At 43.8% G+C, this 19,452-nt stretch overlaps 1 protein-coding gene across 1 annotated transcript in view; it reads right to left on the bottom strand.

The window, feature by feature from the left end:
- Positions 1 to 19,452, bottom strand: part of WDR12 (WD repeat domain 12) — a gene marked incomplete in the record, with an annotated part of 668,024 nt that overhangs the window by 43,518 nt on the left and 605,054 nt on the right. Inside the window, 1 exon segment of the mRNA XM_044075093.1 lies at positions 19,098 to 19,230. Within this exon segment, the coding sequence (XP_043931028.1) occupies positions 19,098 to 19,230 (133 nt within the window).

Here is a 19,452-nt window from a genome sequence, read left to right as displayed (position 1 = left end):
CATGCAACACTGAACAGTAACATGCTGTTTATCAGCACAAACAGTAGCCTAGCAGCAGAATTCAGCACCACCTTTAGACAATCAAGCAGCATTAGGAACCCCAATTATATGGTAATGCAACAATCAAGCTTAGAAGAAACCAAGGCATGAACAACTACCATTATAACTCTCAATCTCTTTGTGCACGAAATATGCCCAACATAATGGGGGGTCAAGTCGTAAAAACAGGGCCATATTTTAAATACTGTTCTTATAAATTTAGAAAGATGCTATAGTAACAGGGTTTGCCTTAATGTACACTTTCTGAAGGATGTAAAGTCTGAAACTCTAAAGTATGTAATTATTTAGTAACTTCAATCCTCAGATCATTCCAGTTATTTGCCAGAAAAACCACAAGTTTTATGGGGAATAAGCCAAAAATATGAGCCAAAAATCTGGACAGTTAAGAGTTATGACTACCGTACCCTAGAAATCAGCTTGAAATAACAGGTGCTTAATTCTTAGGATGTTTTGCAGATGGAAACAGTTAGTTATGTGCTCACCATAACGATCTATGTATGTGGTCCATCTCGCCTACATTCCTTACTCACAGCCAAACTCTCTAGCACGAAGTCTCTAATTGGCTGGGCTAACCCGGTATCCCAGGGTGCACCTCGCCCTAGCCCCAGATCTCGTTTGCAATCGTAACACTCATAACCCATACTCAAACACTGGAAGAAAATCCATCCAGATAGGGGAACAAATCACTGACCTTGAAGCGTCCACGGAGCCAAAAATTCTTCCAATTCCTCTAGGAAGGGGGCAGGTGGGAGGGTACGTAGGAATGTAGGCAAGATGGACCACATACATCGATCGTTATGGTGAGTACATAACTAGCTGATGTTGTGTGGTCCTATCTCGCCTACATTCCTTACTCACGGGACAGCGTCCCCAGCACCTCTATCCTGGGAGGCTCACAAGATACTCCTGAAAACCGTGGAACCAAAGGAAGCCCGGCCCCTAGAAGCCACGTCCAGCTTGTAATGAGTAATAAAAGTGTTGGGAGAAGCCCAAGTTGCCGCAGCACAAATATCATCCAAGGAAAGTCTAGCATGGAAAGCTACTGACATAGACATAGCCCTGGTAGAATGAGCCTTGACGGGAAAGGGTAAAGTTCTGCCTGCTGACGAGTAAATGAATGAAATCTGCCTGCTGACGAGTAAATGAATGAAATACAGTCTCTGATCCATTTAGAAATAGTGCACTTGGAAATAGGACTACCTGCTCTGTTCTCTGAAAAGGACACAAACAATTGATCAGACTTCCTAACTTGCTTCGTCCTATGTAAATAAAATATCAGTTGTCTGTGCACATCCAACTGATGCAACCTGATCTCTGCTTTATTGGAAAAGTTTGGAAAAAACACTGGTAGCTCAATAGATTGACCGGGGATGACACCTTCGGGAGAAAGAATGGGTTAAGCCTGAGAGAGACTCTGTCCTTGTGAAAGACCAAATATGGAGGTATAATGGACAAGGCTTGAAGTTCTGATACACTCCTGGCCGATGTAATGGCTATCAGAAAAGCCGTCTTCCAAGATAAGAATTTCAAGTCGCAAGTGGCAGCCGGTTCAAAGGGTGGTGACGTAATAGCTTGTAGCACAAGGTTCAGGTCCCATGGCAGCACAGGCTCAGAAACTGGGGGACGAAGTAACCAAGCGCCTTTTAGAAAGGCTTTATAGAGTTTGTGGCCCATAAGAGAGGGCTCATAAGATGTGTGAAAATTGGAAATTGCGGCCAAATGTACTTTAATGGCAGCGGGCTCGGAGCCCTGACGGAACAACATGGCTAAAAAATCCAAGACCGACGGAATAGGGGCTGTGAAGGGATCCAACCCTTGGGCCTGAGCCCAAATGGAGAATCTCCTCCATTTGCTGGAATAAATCTTCCTGGTGGAAGACTTATGAGAAGAAGACAAGATGTGCACCACTTCAGGAGAAAAGGAATGTAGCCTGACTAGGTATGGAACTGGAGCAGCCAGGCTGTCAACCTGAGGGTTCGCAGGGATGGATGAAGTTGTCCTGACATGTGAATCAGGAGGTCTGGCACTGGGCCCACAGTCCACGGATCGTCCAGTGCGTACCGTTGAAGAAAGGGAAACCATACTTGTCAAGGCCAGTGTGGAGCTATAAGAATCATCCTGCTTCTCACAGATATGACTTTCTGTATCACTCTTGGCAACAGAGGAAACGGAGGGAAAACGTAGACCAGACTGGGGGGCCAATCGTGAGCTACAGCGTCCCTGGGTGATTCCCCCCTGTGGGGAGATCTGAGTTAAGTACTTGCTGCATTTGGCATTGAGGGGGTTGGCGAAGAGATCGCAGCAAGGCTGACCCCACTTTTTGAGGATCTGAACCACCACTCGGTTGTTCAGGGACCACTTGTGAGACATCAGAATAGCTCTGCTTAGCCTGGCCGCTATCACGTTGGACCTCCCCAGAATGTGCGTTGCCACTAGAAACTGTTGGGAAGACACTGCCAACTGCCACACTCGCATGGCCTCTCTGCAGAGGGGGTAAGATTTGGTTCCCCCCTGCTTGTTCAGGTACCACACCACGGACATGTTGTCCGAGTGAATTGCAATCGTTCCCAGAGGTAGAAAGTCCTGGAGTGCTCGCAACGCCAGAAACACCGCTCTCATCTCCAGAACATTGATGTGCAAGTGTACCTTGTGGTCTTGCCAAGTGCCTTGGACCATCCTGCCTAGATAATGCCCCCCCACCCCATCTGGGAGGAGTCTGTGGTCACCGTGGCCACTAGAGAGACATAGGAACCAAGCTCCTCCCTCTGTCCAGATTGGAGGAGCGTAGCCACCAGAGGAGGTCCTGTTTTCATCGCTCCGTGAGAAGTATACAGTGGGAAAGAGGAAGCTTTTGAAAGGACCACTGAACCGACAGGAGCCACTGTAGTATCCGCATGTGTAACCTGGCCAGGGGTACCAGCATGATGGTGGAGGCCATGGATCCCAAGAGCTGAAGAACTAACCTGGCCTGAACTTTTCTGAGGGGCAACAGTGCGTGGATCTGAGACTGCAACACCCTTATCCTGTCCTGTGGCAGAAAGGCGCGCATTTGAATAGAGTCTAGCTCTGCGCCTATAAAAACAACATGCTGTGAGGGCTGCAAGGCAGACTTTTCCCAGTTCAAAGTAATTCCTAGATGTTGGCAAAGTGAGATCGTCGTCTCCCTGGCTTGAATGAGCAGATGCCTGGTGGGGGCGGCGAGAAGCCAGTCGTCCAGATACGGAAACACCTGGAATCCTAGACGTCTCAGGTGAGCCGTCACCACTGCCAAGCGCTTGGTAAACACCCTGGGGGCTGTAGTGAGACCAAAGGGCAGGGCACGAAACTGGAAGTGACTGGCTCCTACCCGGAAGTGTAAATGACTCCTGGATGCCTTTTCCATTTTGATGTGGTAGTAGGCATCCAGCAATGGAAAAATGGACTGAAGTGTGACCATTCGGAACTTGGACTTCAGAACGTAGAACGTAGTGATCGAGTCGACTGAGATCCAGAATAGGTCTCAGGTCCCCTGTTCTTTTCGGCACCAAAAAGAGTCGTGAGTAAGTTCCTGATCCAACATGGTCTGAGGGGACTGGTTGGATGACTCCTTTTTCTAGCAGCTTTGCCACTTCTAGTGCTGCTAGATCCCGTTGACTGGGTGGGACGTCCGTGATCCTTCTGACTGGAGAGGGTGTCGATGTAAAGGGAATAGTGTAACCTCCGGCAACTATTTGAAGCTCGCAACGATCCTGGGTGATGCTCTCCCAGGTTACCGGATGCAACGAAATTCAGCCCCCGACTGGCTCCGGAATAGCACAGTCGGGCAACACCTCAAGAACGCTGGAAGGAAGAGCCGCGAAAGGGATCGCAGTCTCCCGAGTTGCGGGGGCCCCCTCTGCCTCTAGGACGGCATCTTCCAGAATAATCCCCCCCCCCTCTCTGCCTCTGGAGGGGGACTCACCCTGAGCCGTGGGAAAGGACCTCTGAGACTTTTTGAACCACATTTTCCCCCCTCTCTGAGCCTTGGGGTAAGGCCTAGAAGGGAGAGACGGGCCCCTACGGCAGATAGGGTCTTTCCCTCCTGTTTGCATCTGGTGAGAGTGTCTTTCACTTTGGGTCCGAAAAGAGAGGACCCATCAAAGGGGGAGTCAGTGAAGGAAGACTTAAAGACCTCCGCAAAATGACACAGGCGCATCCAGGCTTGCCTTCTGAGAGTTACACCTGAGCTAGCTGCCCTACTCGCCCCCTCGGCTGCATAAGATATGAGACTCATGGATGAGTTGGCAATGGACCCTAAAGTAGACAACTGGAAGTTAACAGTCTGCGCTACCGTCTCAGGCATGTTACCAGTCAGAGTGTCTCCTAGCTCCTTCAGGAGATTTCTTTGGAGCAGAGTGAAATGACAGAGGTAATTCAATGACCGTAAGGTGAAGGTCGCCAAAGACAGGGTACGCTTCCCATACTGGTCCATACTCCTGGACTCCTTGTTAGGAGGGTGGACTGAAGAAGAAGCCTCTGCAACTTCCTGCTGAGTGGCTGCCTCCACCACCAAGGCATCTACCGAAACCCCTTTGGTAAGAAACTCTTTGCCCGGGGGAGCAGACAAGAACTTGTTTGGACGTCTGGGCACCGGTTCCATGGAATCAGGGTTCTCCCACACCCTTCGACAAATCAAGTCTAGGAGTTCGTCGAAGGGTGGCGACACCCAGGAGGTGGAGGACTGAGCTCCGAAGGCCTTGAGGAATACAGACTCCTCCTCAGAGGGGGTCTTGGGAGGGCCAGTCGCCTCTCTGTCCCAAAATCTCCAGGATGTCGGAGAAAGACATCATCGGAGGACGACTTGGGGGACCCCTCTGATACCTCGAGGTCAGTTTCGGAAGTAAGTGACTCGACCTGGGAGTTGATGTGCTTCCTCTTGCACGACTTCTTACTAGGAGGCTCCTCAGGCACCGACTCTGTGGGCCCCTCAGAAAGTAGGGGACTGCTCAAGGGGGTATCCCCAGACCTTCGGGCTCCGCCGTCCATGGAGAGGGGGGCATCAGAGGCTCTAGCCGGGGTGTAAGGGGACGGAGTGACCGAACCAGGTGATGTACCTGACGAACTGGCCAGGGCGCTCCTCATAGCTTCAAAGGCTGGTCCCCCCGGATCCGAGGACTGGCCAGTCTCTGAGACCACGATCAGAGTCGAGATTCCCTGAGCCGAAGCACCGAGAGGGAGGCTCGGAACCAACAGGAGTCCCGAGGCATCCTCCTTGGGTCCGACTGAGGAAACCAGAGGATGGAGCCAACCTAGTAGGAGCCAAAGCCGGCTCCGATAGACTCGCCCGGGGTATCGGAGCCAACACCAGAACATCACTCTGCGCGGGGCCCTCCGGCTCAGGCACATGGGTGTTCGGAGGAGGAATCATCGAAACAAGCATAGGCACCGGCTCCGGAGCTGAAAACAATTTTGCTAACACCGGCGACTGTAGGAGCCTCTGAACCACCCTATCCACATCAAAATCAGACAGCCTAGAGGATTTGGAAGAAATAGAGGGAGATCTAGATCTCCCGACTGGAGACTCATGCCTGACACTGGGTGACCTGCTCCGAAGAGGTTCCAATAATATCGGAGCCAAGGTCGACCCCAGTACAACAGATACCTCCTGCGGCCCCGAGGACAATGGAGCCAAGGAGGTAGTATCCATATCAGAGTCCTTCTCCTTCAGCCCCAAGGGCAATGGAGCCGAGGATGTAGTGTCCATTTCCGAGACCTTCTCCTTCTGCCCTGAGGACAGAGGAGCCGAGGAGGAGGTATCCAATTTACAAACCTTCTCCGATGGCTCCGAAGAAGCAGACGGAGCCGGAGATCCTTTCTTGGCCTTAGGAGGCTTAGACTTGGTACTAGAAGGCGGGCACGACTCCAAGGCCTCTTCAAAGGAGGGCTTGATCAGACCCTTTAAAATCAGTTTGTTTTTACGTTCCTGCAGTACCCTAGGGCTAAACACATGACAGAAACTGCAGGACTCTTGCAAGTGAATAGCCCCAAGACAATACACACAGATAGAGTGCCCATTTGTGATGGACATTTTATGGCCACATTTAGTACACTTCTTAAACCCAGAGGGTTTATGTTCCTTCAGTTCTTTCGACATGGCAAGCAACCATGCCACACACAACTGACAGAGTCAAACACTAAGGGAGGGCGGGAAGACCGACAAACACTTGACAGGACAAGGAAACTCTAACTTAAATGCTTCCTAAAACAAATTGTTAACCACTAACACAACAGCAAATCACAACCAGGAGGAAACAGGAGAGGACTAGGTCCTCTAACTTAAATGGGCCTAGCCCGCGAAACAGTAGGGATACCACAAACAATCTCACACAACTAATCAAGCACGAAAAATAGCTATGAAAATAGCTTTTGACAAAAAGAGACTGCTAAAATACTAAAAGTATTTTGAAGGCATTTAAAATGGTACTTATCCACAGCCAAGCGAGACCACATCCTAACTCTACGAGCGGCAAACGAGATCTGGGGCTAGAGCGAGGTGCACCCTGGGATACTGGGTTAGCCCAGCCAATTAGAGACTTCGTGCTAGAGAGTTTGGCTGAGTCAGAGCTGATCCTCGGCTCCGAACCAGTGAGTGGGGAATGTAGGCAAGATAGGACCACATAACATCATTATTTCACAACAGCCAATACGTGGTCCCTAAGAGTTAATCTGGAACAAAAAGCGACACCTTGTAAACAAACTCAAGCTTACTGTCACCATATATGATGAAATTAGGGAGAGGAGGGCTGAAGAATCCCTCAAGTTTGCATGCAATATCATGACTTCAGTTCTGTAGGTGTCTTAGTTTCAATAGATTAAGAAAAGATCAAGAATGCGTGACTTCTAAATCATTAGCCAGGGAATGAATAAATACCATGTCATCTTGTCAGATGGACAGGCAGATCTGAATGCCATCTGCATAACTACACCATGGGTAACTATACCTCTTAAGTGAAGCATATAAACCATAAACAAAGAGCCTAAGAAAGAATCTTGTGATACTCTAAAGATGAACAAATCTCAGAAGACACTTTTGGAGAATGGCCAGAGAGATAAGAAACCAAACTACTGTACAACCATAGAAGAAATATCAGAACAGGTTTGCAAATCTCTATCAGACTGCTGTGATCAGCAGTATCAAATGCTAAGAGATCCAGGAGGAGGAGGACGGAACAGTACCACTAGTCTACAAACCAGTACAGAACAATACCACTGATCTACAGCTACAAGGAGATCATTAACCACTCTCGCAAGAACGGTCTCTGTGCTATGGTGAGTGAGAAAACCAAAAGGAATCTGTAGACCACTGACTGTACAGAAAGTCTTAAATATTGATAGATAATAATCTCAGTAACCTTTCCCAAAAAAAGTAAGATTAGAACAGACATTCATTATCCAAGATGTCAGGATCCAAAGAAATAAAACTGGGATGTGGAGGATTACTGACCCAAGAACACCACGACTAGCCAGCATCAGTCTAGATGGACACGGATCCAGAGTGCAAGTCAAACGAATACCTGAAGTAATAGCAATGAGCACACCATAATAAAGTATATCAAACAATATCCAAGAGGTGAAAAAGCACTGCTTGTTAGTTGACTGCTGATGAGATATCCCTGGATGGGAATGCTGTCTTCTTACAAGAGATTCCTGCCTGGTAGATGACACAGTCTTCATCTAGGTAAAACTCTTGTCCCTCCACAAACCTGCACGATGCCAGTGACACTTCATGTTGTGCCCCTCCCTCCAAAGAAGATGGAGACAATGATCAAACCACGGTTCACATTTCCTTGTACTGACTGGATGGATATAACTTTGGGCTAAACACAAGTGCCAGTGACAAAGATCTATTAGTCAGTGGCCTTGGCATCCAGACAGTCAGCACCAAGGCTGATGATGTAAAACGAGTCAGAAATACTCTGAGGTAAATATAAACTTACAGTTTTAAATATACAAACAAAAATGAAGCACACAATATGATACCAGATTATGAAATGTATCAAACAATTTAAAATTCTGACAAAGACAAAGGGGAAAACAGACTAGGCAGCACAGACATTCAGTGATTAAAGCCTCTGTCTCATTCTCCTGATTGATGAACAGGCTGCTCTTCAGGGTGTTCCATACTCCCACAAAACACTGCCTAGTCAAGATTCTTGAACCCTGAACCTCAGCATAGAACCGAGAGTATATTAGCTCATTTATTCACACTCGGATGTGAACATCTCCATGAACAGTGCCTCTGTCTAAAGGATACTGTTAGACAAACACTGCATTCACATGCAGGGGGTACAACTTTATTCTGCTTGTTTATGTTCCACACCATGATCTGACTGACAAAAGATGGAGGGGATCTGAGCTTAACTCGCTCATTTAATGCTTTTACTGGTTAACAACACTATTTTAAGCTCCAGCTGGATGATATGGAGCCCTCCCCGGATAAGATGGGCACTTCTCCAGAAGCATGGATTAAGTGATGAGGCCTCCCAAACAAGAATTAAAGCAAATGTCATCAGGGCCATGAATAGGTTCAGCTGCAGGAAGGGCAGACTTGCACTGTGATCTGTGGGAAACATCCACTGTTCTAGAACCCCACATTAAGTATGACAGCAGAAGTGGATCTGCAAGTGTGACTCGGCTGCCGTCATTTGCAGACCCATTATATCATCCTCAGGTTTTCACATTGCACAGTGAAAACTGTACCTGTCATTAAGCTTAAAAGAAACCACATAGCCAAACATAGGCCTTCAGCTGTGTCCTAATTCAGGCTGCCAATGACACGACTTTCTGGGCTCTCTGCAGACAGAAGTAAACACTACTGAAGGGGGTCCAGTTATTCCTTGATAAAGACAATATTTTGCATGTGGATCAGAAAAGACTTCTTCCAGTTGATAAAGAACCCCAGCAGCAGTAATTACAGAAGTGCCAAAATCAAAGACACTACCAGGGAATCCCTTAATGAGCCACCATAAATCAGGCTTCAAAACATAGAAAAATGTGTAGATCCGTCTTCTGCAAAGCCTCGGCCTCTACAGCTAGCATTCTTGTAAACAGTGCCTTGTAGGTACACGCGACAGCCAAAATAGCAGCAGTTTTTAAAAAAAGTGACGTACACCCATACAATATTCCTGTGCAAATCTGAGACACTGGTTATGTCAAAAGACATCCACCATAAGCTTGCATGTATTTTGGGACAGCCTGAACATGACCCTCCCAACAGAACAACCCTCTGGAGCTTGACAAAGCAGATGTGCTGCTTAAGTTGTTGAGCTCCAGGATGTAACAGTCTTCCATCTACTTTGGAACTAACAGCAGTTGGCAGCAAACTTTGATTTTTTTTTCCCAAAAGGAAGTACAGACTTTAGAGTCCTTTACAGTAGCAAAATTTGGGTCTCTCCCAACAGCTTTGCTGAACTGCATAACCTGTAAATACAACCCCTTTAAGGTGAGGAACTAGGAGCCTAGAACTGTCCAAAAAACTTTGTAGAGACCACCTTCTATCTGAGCTCCGATCCTCTTAGGTAAGGACCCAAGACCTCTAATATATAGTCTTCAATTTTGATCTTGCTCACCCAACAGTATTTTGTAAGAGCCACCAAAATGGAGGCAAACTCAGAACTGCTACCCAATGGATGGTTCTTAACAACAAATTAGGACTGCTACTGTTGGGCTTATAGAGAAGTCCTACAATGTAATCTAATCTATACACACATGGGAAGCAAACTAGCCTAAAACATAGATTATAGCCTTTATTCTATGAGATGTTCTTCTACTTAAGAAACCAGCTAGGCATGGAAGATGACAACTAAAAGGCCAGGGGGTCATCACAGACATCTTCTACTGTGGTCAGCTCCCGTTTCCTTCTTTGGAGGACTTCCATCAAGTTCAGGAAGGTCTGTCCATACAAAACACCTACCATGGAAGGAGGGACGGATCAATGAAGGCCCGCCATAACATCAACACAATCAAAATTATGGATGTCAGGGGAAAAGTCCACTGTGAAGCCAAGGTAAGGATCTAAACTAGTTCTTCCATGACCACAAAATAGAAAATATTACCAAACTAACTGTTCCATGACCCCAGAACCAGGGAATGAAGTCAGGATGAGTGACAAAAAAAACTTGGGGACCTAAATCCCAACATGGCAAAAAAAGACATCTCACCCACACTGTTCACTGCCTTAGTCACCTTATCTAGCAAAATGATGGAAAGGTACAATGGTCTCTGGGACCTATGTTGGACAGAAGAGATCCCATAAGAATTTTCTCTAGGATGTTAACAGAGGCTCTTGTTCTTCTTAGCTGAGGGCTTGCAGAGGATATCTGCCTTCTAATTACTTGGATGCATCCGGGTTGTAAAAATGGCACTTCTTAGTATAAGCTTATATATGGTGTAATGTAAGGCTCCTTTTTCCCCATATACTAATTTTGTCATTTTTGTGGAGAAGGCAGGGGTGAAAAAGAGCAGATATAAAAAGACTTCATGAGTCTCAAAGTGCCCCCCCCCCCAAAAAAAAAGACAATCCTAGGGGACAAGATCTTAGTCAAGAAGTCTCAATGTCAAAGATAAGGGTCTCTAGAACCTTAGAATCCTTTTATCAGAACAAAGAGTGACAGATAATCCAAATGTGACACCCTAAAAGGTGTGTCAGCACTTGAAGGACATTGGCACGATGGATAAGTCTGGAAGGTCAGTCAACACATAACTAGTACTTTATAATCCACTTGCCAGACGATCAATCAGGAATGTAGAGGCCAGCATGTAGCCTAATGCTGTCATCAACCCATGATCCATAATGATACACACCTGCATACGTTAAGACATATCAAACTAGATGAATAGTTAAGACCTGATGCTTGCAGCTGACCTCCAAGACCTCTTGGGTGAAGGACTTGGTGTATGTCTTCTTTATCAGAACTAGTCAACTATGTAGACATTTGTGGGGGTGGACATGTTTAGAAAAGTTCTGGATTTTGAAGGATGCTATGGACCAGTATATGGGGTGCAAGCAGCTGCTAACATGCACTGGCTAATATGGCTATTATTTACACCTAGAATGCAGCTTCAAGGCAGCTATAGAGTGGTTCACTCTTCAAAGGCCTCCTGTCTGCTAAGATGTAGGATAACAGTAAACTTGGCCACCTCACTAGTAGAAGGTCCTGCTGGGAATATGCAAGGCCAGCACTGCCTTCTTAGGGACAGAATTACCGACACACAAGTGTAACCAATGTCTACCCTTCCATACACTGTCATCTCATAATGCTTTGACAATGGGCTGAGATCATAACAGGAACCTTTCTGTCAATCTCTAAATTGGACATACCCAATTTCTACCTTTTTTGAAACATCAAGAAGCCCTCTAACTTCCCCAGGAGCATAATTTCTGCCACAGAAACAAGTTCCAGCATTTTAGTGGCCACACTGTAATGCTGACACTTGCATCTGTGGCTGACACTATGCTCCTTCCCTAGATAATACAGGTAATGTTTAATAAATGCTCTTAGTTTGCATTTATTAAACATAGATGGAAACTCTTTCATAATGAATGCTACGATTAATCTACGCTGTTATAGCAGAAAAGAAAAATGCTGGGCTCTCACCTAAGTGGGTGATGTTATGATACGCACAAGCAGTCCCTTAGACTAAGAATGAAAGAAAAAAACTGCCAACTTCAAGATTGTACGACAGGAACTCCCCAGTCTTACACTACAGAACACTCCTGATATCAAACATAAAAGACATCTTTTTGTTATATAGTTATCTTGCACACAGGCAACCTTATTCTTATGAAAGACGAGAAAAAAAATCTCTTCACATTTTAAAGCTTGATACTCAGAAACTATGGGATCAGAATGACAAACTGTAGAAAGGTTTTTCAGGCTGAAAGAAGGATAAACTTTGGAGGATTTAATCAGTTTGGGAGTGGACAGCGTATAAAATGTTCTAATATGGGAAAAGGTGCTTGATAGAGTCCAATGGAGTTCCTCTGTGAGATCTTGAGGTATGGACTCCCAGAAAGATTTGTAGAAGCTTTGGTTCAAATCTATCAGGGTACTGAGGAAAGGTAAAGGTGAATGGTGACCTCATGCAATCCTTTAACCTGTAGAGGGGTATTAACCAGAGATGTTCTGTCTCCAGTCTTAATTGCACTTTATTTAGCTCCACTAGCCCAAAAATAAGGCAGAGAAATCTACAAGACTTTCTTTGGAAAAAAGAGACAAGAAAAGATAGCATTATTTACAGTTAATATGTTGTACTTGACAATCCCTGAAAGCAGCCTTCCTAGACTATTTAGAGTTTTGAAGGACTTTGCCAAAATACCTAGCTATAAGATTAATGAAAATAAAACAAAGGCCATTCCAGTTAACTTTACTCCATATGAATTAGTCCAGCAATGTTCATACACATGGACCATTTCAGAACCAAGGATTTGGGAGTGTGGCTAACCCAGAGGAGCACAGATGCACCTAAACCAACATGGATGGAAATAAAAAGTAAGACAATAGGTTTAATAAAAAAAAAAAACAAAGATGTTTTCAATTGACTTGGATAATAAAATACAAGCACTACAAATGTTTGTAGTTCCCATGATAACTCATATACGGCAACCATTCCTGCAGGAGTTAGAGAACAAATTCTGGGGTGTTCTAGAAAAACAGTGAACACATTACTCTGGGAAGACAACAGTTCAAAAGCAAATTGGGATAACATGATTCTCCCAATTGGTATGCCCAGATATGAGAAAGTACTTCAGAGCTACACAAGTGAAGTTGATGTACTTACTACAAAATTAAAATTATACTTCTGGATGGAAACAACTGGCTTTAACACAAGGGGCAGGATGCAAAAGTAATTAGGAGTACAGTATGATCACTGCACTGAAAAAAGCTAATGAGAAACGGGTACTGAAAAAGATTTACAAGACAAATTCACAGAAGGGACAGGATATATAGAGTCTGAAGACTGAAAAGTTAGAGAAACTTTCTATCTGACTGGGACATGAGAGGGATGTTAACCCTACCCTTAAAAACTGAAGTAAAAGGAAAAAGGCCTTTTTTACTTGGAACAACTGAACCAGGGAGGGCAAAACTTGAGTTGGGATCAGGTTCAATGAATTTTTCACTTCAAGGATAGTTGATATATTTTATGCATACATCTGATGTCATCTCTGAACAGAAGAAAAATAAAAATAAAAGGAAATATGATGGAGATAGTAAAACTATTAACAGAAACTCAAAAAGAGAAGGCAACTACCAGAAATTTAACAAGTAGATTATACTGAAGGCTGCTAGAAATGGCAGAGGATAGAACTTCTAATCTAGTTTCCTAATTCTGCTATCATTTTGATCAATATTATCCCAGTGAAGTCTGGCAAGAAATTTGCCTTGCTCCTATAATGGCAACCAAAACAAACAGGAAATTTAGAATACTTGGATAAAAATAGTTGCATAAGTATTTTTACATCCAAAAAGACTACAAGGAGTGGTACATTGGGACAAGCACAATATTTTATAGTGGTTATCAAGACTAGCCACTGGGGATGCACAAGCCAGTGCATTTCTTTGTGCCGGTCCCAAGCCCAGATAAATGGGGAGGGTTGCGCATCAGGTACGGCATCCGGCGTAAAACTTCACCAAATCATTTCATGCAGACACCAGTAAATATTTCCATACCAGATCGGTCGAGGCCCGGATTAACGACGACTGCCACCAGTACTGTTAGCCAACAGGGTGCTGGCGGAAATTGGGCTACTGTTGGCCGAAGGAGGAGAAGAAGCAGAAGGCATGGCCGAAGGCAGGAAGAGCGGAGAAAGGCTAGGACAGTGGTAGTGAGGGTCGGAACTTTGAATGTTGGCAGTATGACTGGTATAGGGAGAGAGCTAGCTGATATGATGGACAGAAGGAAGGATGGTATATTGTGTGTGCAAGAGACCAGATGGAAGGGGAGTAAGGCTAGGTGTAACGGAGGTGGGTTCAAATTGTTTTATCATGTTGTGGATGGGAGGAGAAATGGCGTAGGAGTTATTCTGAAGGAACAGTATGCTAAGAGTGCTTTGGAGGTGAAAAGAGTGTTGGATAGAGTGATGTTTATGAAGCTGGAAATTGATGGTGTAATGATGAATGTTGTTAGCGCATATGCTCCACAAGTTGGGTGTACAATGGATGAGAAAGAAAAATTCTGGAGTGAATTGGATGAAGTGGTGATGACTAACCAAGGGTGAGAGAGTGGTGACTGGAGCAGATTTCAATGGGCATGTTGGTGAAGGGAACAGAGGGGATGAGGAAGTGATGGGTAGGTATGGTGTTAAACAAAGGAATGCAGAAGGTCAGATGGTAGTGGATTTTGTGAAAAGGATGGACATGGCTGTGGTAAATACGTATTTTAACAAGAGGGAGGAGCATAGGGTGACATACAAGAGTGGAGGAAGATGCACACAGGTGGATTATATCTTATGTAGGAGGGCCAGTTTAGAGGAGATTGGAGACTGTAAAGTGGTGACTGGAGAAAGTGTAGTTAGGCAGCATAGGATGGTGGTTTTTAGGATGACATTGGTGATCAAGAAGAGGAGGAGGAGGAGTGTGAGGGAAGCACCAAGGATCAAATGGTGGAAATTGAAAAAGGGTAATTGTGAGGTGGAGTTCAGGGATGGGTTAAGACAGGCACTGGGTGGCAGTGAAGAGTTACCAAATAGCTGGATAACTACAGCAGATCTAGTACAGGGAGATGGCTAGAAAGGTGCTTGGTATCACATCTGGACAGAGGAAGGACGACAAGGAGACATGGTGGTGGAATGAGGAAGTACAGGAGAGTATACAGACAAAGAGGTTGGCAAAGAAGTGGGATTGTCAGAGAGATGAAGAAAGTAGACAGGAGTATAAGGAGATGAGGTGCATGGCAAAGAGAGAGGTGGCGAAGGGTAAGGATAAGGCATATGAAGAGTTGTAATAAAGGTTGGATACTAAGGAGGGAGAAAAGGACCTGTATCGATTGGCTAGACAGAGGGACCGAGCTAGGAAAGATGTGCAGCAGGTAAAGGTGATAAAGGATAATGAGGGAAACATACTCACAAGCGAGGAGAGTGTGTTGAGGAGATGGAAAGAATACTTTGAGGGGTTGATGAATTAAGAGAATGAGAGGGAGAGAAGGTTGGATGATGTAGGGATAGTGAATCATGAAGTAAAATGGATTAGCAAGGAAGAAGTAAGGATAGCTATGAAGAGAATGAAGAATGGAAAGGCTGTTGGCCCAGACAACATACCTGTGGAAGCATGGAGGTGTTTAGGTGAAACGGCAGTGGAGTTTTTAACCAGATTGTTTAATGAAATCTTGGAAAGTGAGAGGATGCCTGAGGAATGGAGAAAAAGTGTTTTGGTACCGATTTTTAAGAATAAGGGTGATGTGCAGAGCTGTAGTAACTACAGAGGGATTAAATTGATCAGTCACAGCATGAAGTTATGGGAAAGAGTACTGGAAGCTAGGTTAAGAAGGGACATGATGCTTAGTCATTAGCAGTATGGTTTCATGCCGGGAAAGAGCACTACAGATGCGATGTTTGCTCAGAGTGTTGAGGGAGAAGTACAGAGAAAGTCATAAGGAGTTGCATTGTGTTTTTGTATACTCAGAGAAAGCATATGACAGGGTGCCTAGAGAGGAGTTGTTGTATTGTATGAGGAAGTCAGGAGTGTCAGACAAGTATGTAAGAATGGTACAGGATATGTATGAGGGTAGTGTGACAGCGGTGAGGTCTGCGGTGGGAGTGACGGATGCGTTTAAGGTGGAGGTGGGGTTACATCAAGGATCAGCTCTGAGCCCTTTCTTATTTGCTGTAGTGATGGACAGGTTGACAGACGAGATCAAACAGGAGTTCCCATGGACTATGATGTTTGCAGGTGACATTGTGATCTGTAGTGAGAGTAGGGAACAGGTGGAGGAGACCCTGGAAAGATGGAGATATGCTCTAGAGAGAAGAGGAATGAAGGTCAGCAGGACTAAGACAGAATATATGTGTGTGAAAGAGGGAGGATAGAGGAATGGTGAGGATGCAGGGAGTAGAGGTGGGGAAGGTGGATGAGTTTAAATACTTGGGGTCAATAGTTCAGAGTAATGGTGAGTGTAGATGAGAGGTGAAGAAGAGAGTACAGGCAGGATGGAGTTGGTGGAGAAAAGTGTCAGGAGTGATTTGTGACAGATGAGTACCTGTAAGAGTGAAAGGGAAGGTCTACAAGAGGGTAGTGAGACCAGATATGTTATATGGGTTGGAGATAGTGGCACTGACAAAAAGGCAGGGGTTTGAGCTGGATGTGGCAGAGTTAAAGATGTGTGTGACGAGGGCGGACAGGATTAGGAATAAGTATATTAGAGGGTCAGCCCAGGTTGGAAGGTTTGCAGACAAAGCCAGAGAGGCAAGATTACGTTGGTTTGGACATGTGCTGAGAAGGGATGCGGAGTATATTGGGAAAAACATGCTAAGGATGAAGCTACCAGGTAACAGGAGAAGAGGAAGGCCTAAGATGAGGTTTATGGATGTGGTGAGAGAGGACATGCAGGCGGTTGGTGTGACAGAGCAAGATGCAGACGACAAGAAGAAATGGAAACCGGTGATCCACTATGGCGACTCCTAACAGGAACAGCCGAAAGAAGATGATGATGATGATGATGATCAAGACTACATAGAAAATTGGGATCATATTTTTTGAGAGTGTCTGAAACTAGATACTCAAGTCCGATTTGCAATTATTAATAGAAGTTAATAGAAATCATCCTGGAAAAACAATGCCAGATAAAGATGGCACTCGTAATGTTAAGCTGGCTAAAAGATGAGGAAGAACCTAGTCATATTAGGGCGTTGATAATTTTAATACTTTAGTGGCAAGAAAAATATATTATTAAACGATAAAAACTGATAAAATACCAAATCCTGAAGAAACATACAAAATTATAAATGAAACAAGAAACTTTGGACTAAATAGCAGGAAGGGAAAATTAAACAAAAAGTGTCATAGAAAATGGAAACTTTGGAATACATATGAGATGTTGATAACTGTTTCTGTACGATTTTGAATGTGTGTATAAAATATTAAGAAACTAGCAATGTATAAATATTAAGAACATTTTGATAATGGTCTGACCTGAATGACGTGCACCACACATGTGGACTGCACGGAACATTGTATGTCAGCTTATACTTAAAGTTCCTTTTTCAAAAAAAAAAAAAAAAAAAAAAAGTTTCAAGAAAAAAGGGCCTATCCTGGAATCACTAGTCTAACAGGTATCTTCAAAAGCATATGTATAAGACCATGCCCAACTGATCCACAAACCTTCCCTGGTCTATATTAAAGTACTGCAACAATATGCAACTTACATAACCTGGTATTCTTTGAGGGGGAGACAATCATCTATTCTTGTCTTGTGAGATATTGCAATAAGAACAGTAAATTACCAGTTACACAGCAAACATAACTGGCAGAACTAATAACAAAGAAAGAGGAGCAAACCGCCGAGGATTAAAGCTTTGAAAGATGGAAAAAAACAATTTCAAGAAATCATAACTTTCAGAAAAGCCCCACTTTTTTTTTTGTTTATAAAACCTTTTAAATTTAACTGATTAAGAGAGTCTGTCTCACACGTACTTCACCCATGACATTGGGCCACAACAGTAGTAAATGCAGTACAACTGGACTGTTCAGAATATCCAGTTAACTAGAATGTTTCTGAAAATTGGGATGAAATATGCATACTAGAGAAACTTTCACTCAGACAAAGGAAGGGCATGCACACTGACAATAACAAAGCATCATGGGTAACCCATAAGCTCTGAAACTGTGAGGCAAAAAGCTTAAAATACTAAGCCACAGTTTGCCCAAATCTTGCTCTAGGTGAAAAGTTCACATCCAAAGCGTAATGGCTGGGGAAGACTTGCAGTCCTTTTAAATTCAAATTCAACTCTTTGGGACCTCAAGGACTTTAGCATGCAAGGAAGAACTGTTTAAAAGTCTTACAAATTCAAATTCATTACGTCATTAACACCATCTACCCAGCTTAGTATCTGCCTATTTGGAAAAAAAAAAAAAAAAGCTATGAAGCAGCCATTTAGCAAGAAAACTACTATGTAGCACATGCCACTTGCCACTACTCTTTCAAATGCAGTAAGACTTGAAAACATTTAGAATATTCTTCCTACTTCCTTACATTGACACACCATGTGAACAGCCAACTACCCATAGACCAGTCTGGCGCTTTATGACATGGGCAAACAAAATGCCCAAGAAATAAGCTCAAATTAATGAAACACTGTTTAAAAAAACCTAAGACAGAAAGAAAGCAGATCAAGATAAATCTCATTCACAAATAAAAGAAAAACAACAATTTAAATCTCGGAGAACACAATACAACTCCGAAAATACAGAACTTCCATTTGATATATACAAGACCCATACAAGGCTTTTAGAGCACACTAAATAAAGATATTGATCTGAAAAAAAAAAAAACACATTTTCATTCAGCTGGAAAAGTCTTCAAGGCAGGGTGCAATGGAGATCCTCATATCGAGTCACTAGGTGTCACGTGACTATAAGGAATAGAAAATATTGCACCAGTAGCTTCTGGATCTAATACAGAAGGAAACAGTATGGATGGCTTTAACCTACCCAAAATAGATATAACAAAAAAAAAAAAACTTTCACAGAGAAAGGAAAGGCTGTCTTAACTTCATCTCTTTTTTTCATAAGCTAGTTAAAAATTCAGGGCCTAGCACTATCAGCACCCGCTGGGAAACTGTGGAGCAGTAAACAAGCCAAATAACACCTTTCCACTGCTGATACACTAAGCTATGACTGTCCTAGCTGTGAATAAACTTAATTAGCTACATAACTGCCCACACTGCTGATCTGCTGAAAAGCATACATACTGTATGCATCTAGCTACATATTTTATACACACACACATTTATAGATATATGTACATATACTTACTTAAGATAACAAACATAAATCATTCTGACTTTTACCCATTCTGACTTTTACCTTCGTGTATCCCACACTTTGACAATGTTGTCCAAAGATCCAGATATCAGTTGTTTTTCATGAAGAGGTGACCACTTCACTGCTGTCACCCAACCATTGTGTGATGTCAACGTCAACAATACTAAGGATCCATCTAAAAATCATAATAAATTTCTTGTAAATGAACAGTAGCCAGCAGTTTTAAAACACATTTTTATGTTTCCTCTCAACAGTGCAATGTAAAACAGAAATAGCAATACACTGAATAAATAGCATTAATTTTACTCATGCAATACACAAATGTATCATGGTAATTTGAAACGTCTGGCTAACTATGGGACTTTATGTCTAGTAGCACCTGCTACTACCTTAATCC

This window comes from Protopterus annectens, chromosome 6.part0 (genome assembly GCF_019279795.1).
Source record: "Protopterus annectens isolate FY-2018-M chromosome 6.part0, PAN1.0, whole genome shotgun sequence".
Taxonomy (NCBI): Eukaryota; Metazoa; Chordata; order Ceratodontiformes; family Protopteridae; genus Protopterus; species Protopterus annectens.
Note: the sequence above shows the minus strand (reverse complement) of the source record. Positions and strands in the feature narration are given on the sequence as shown.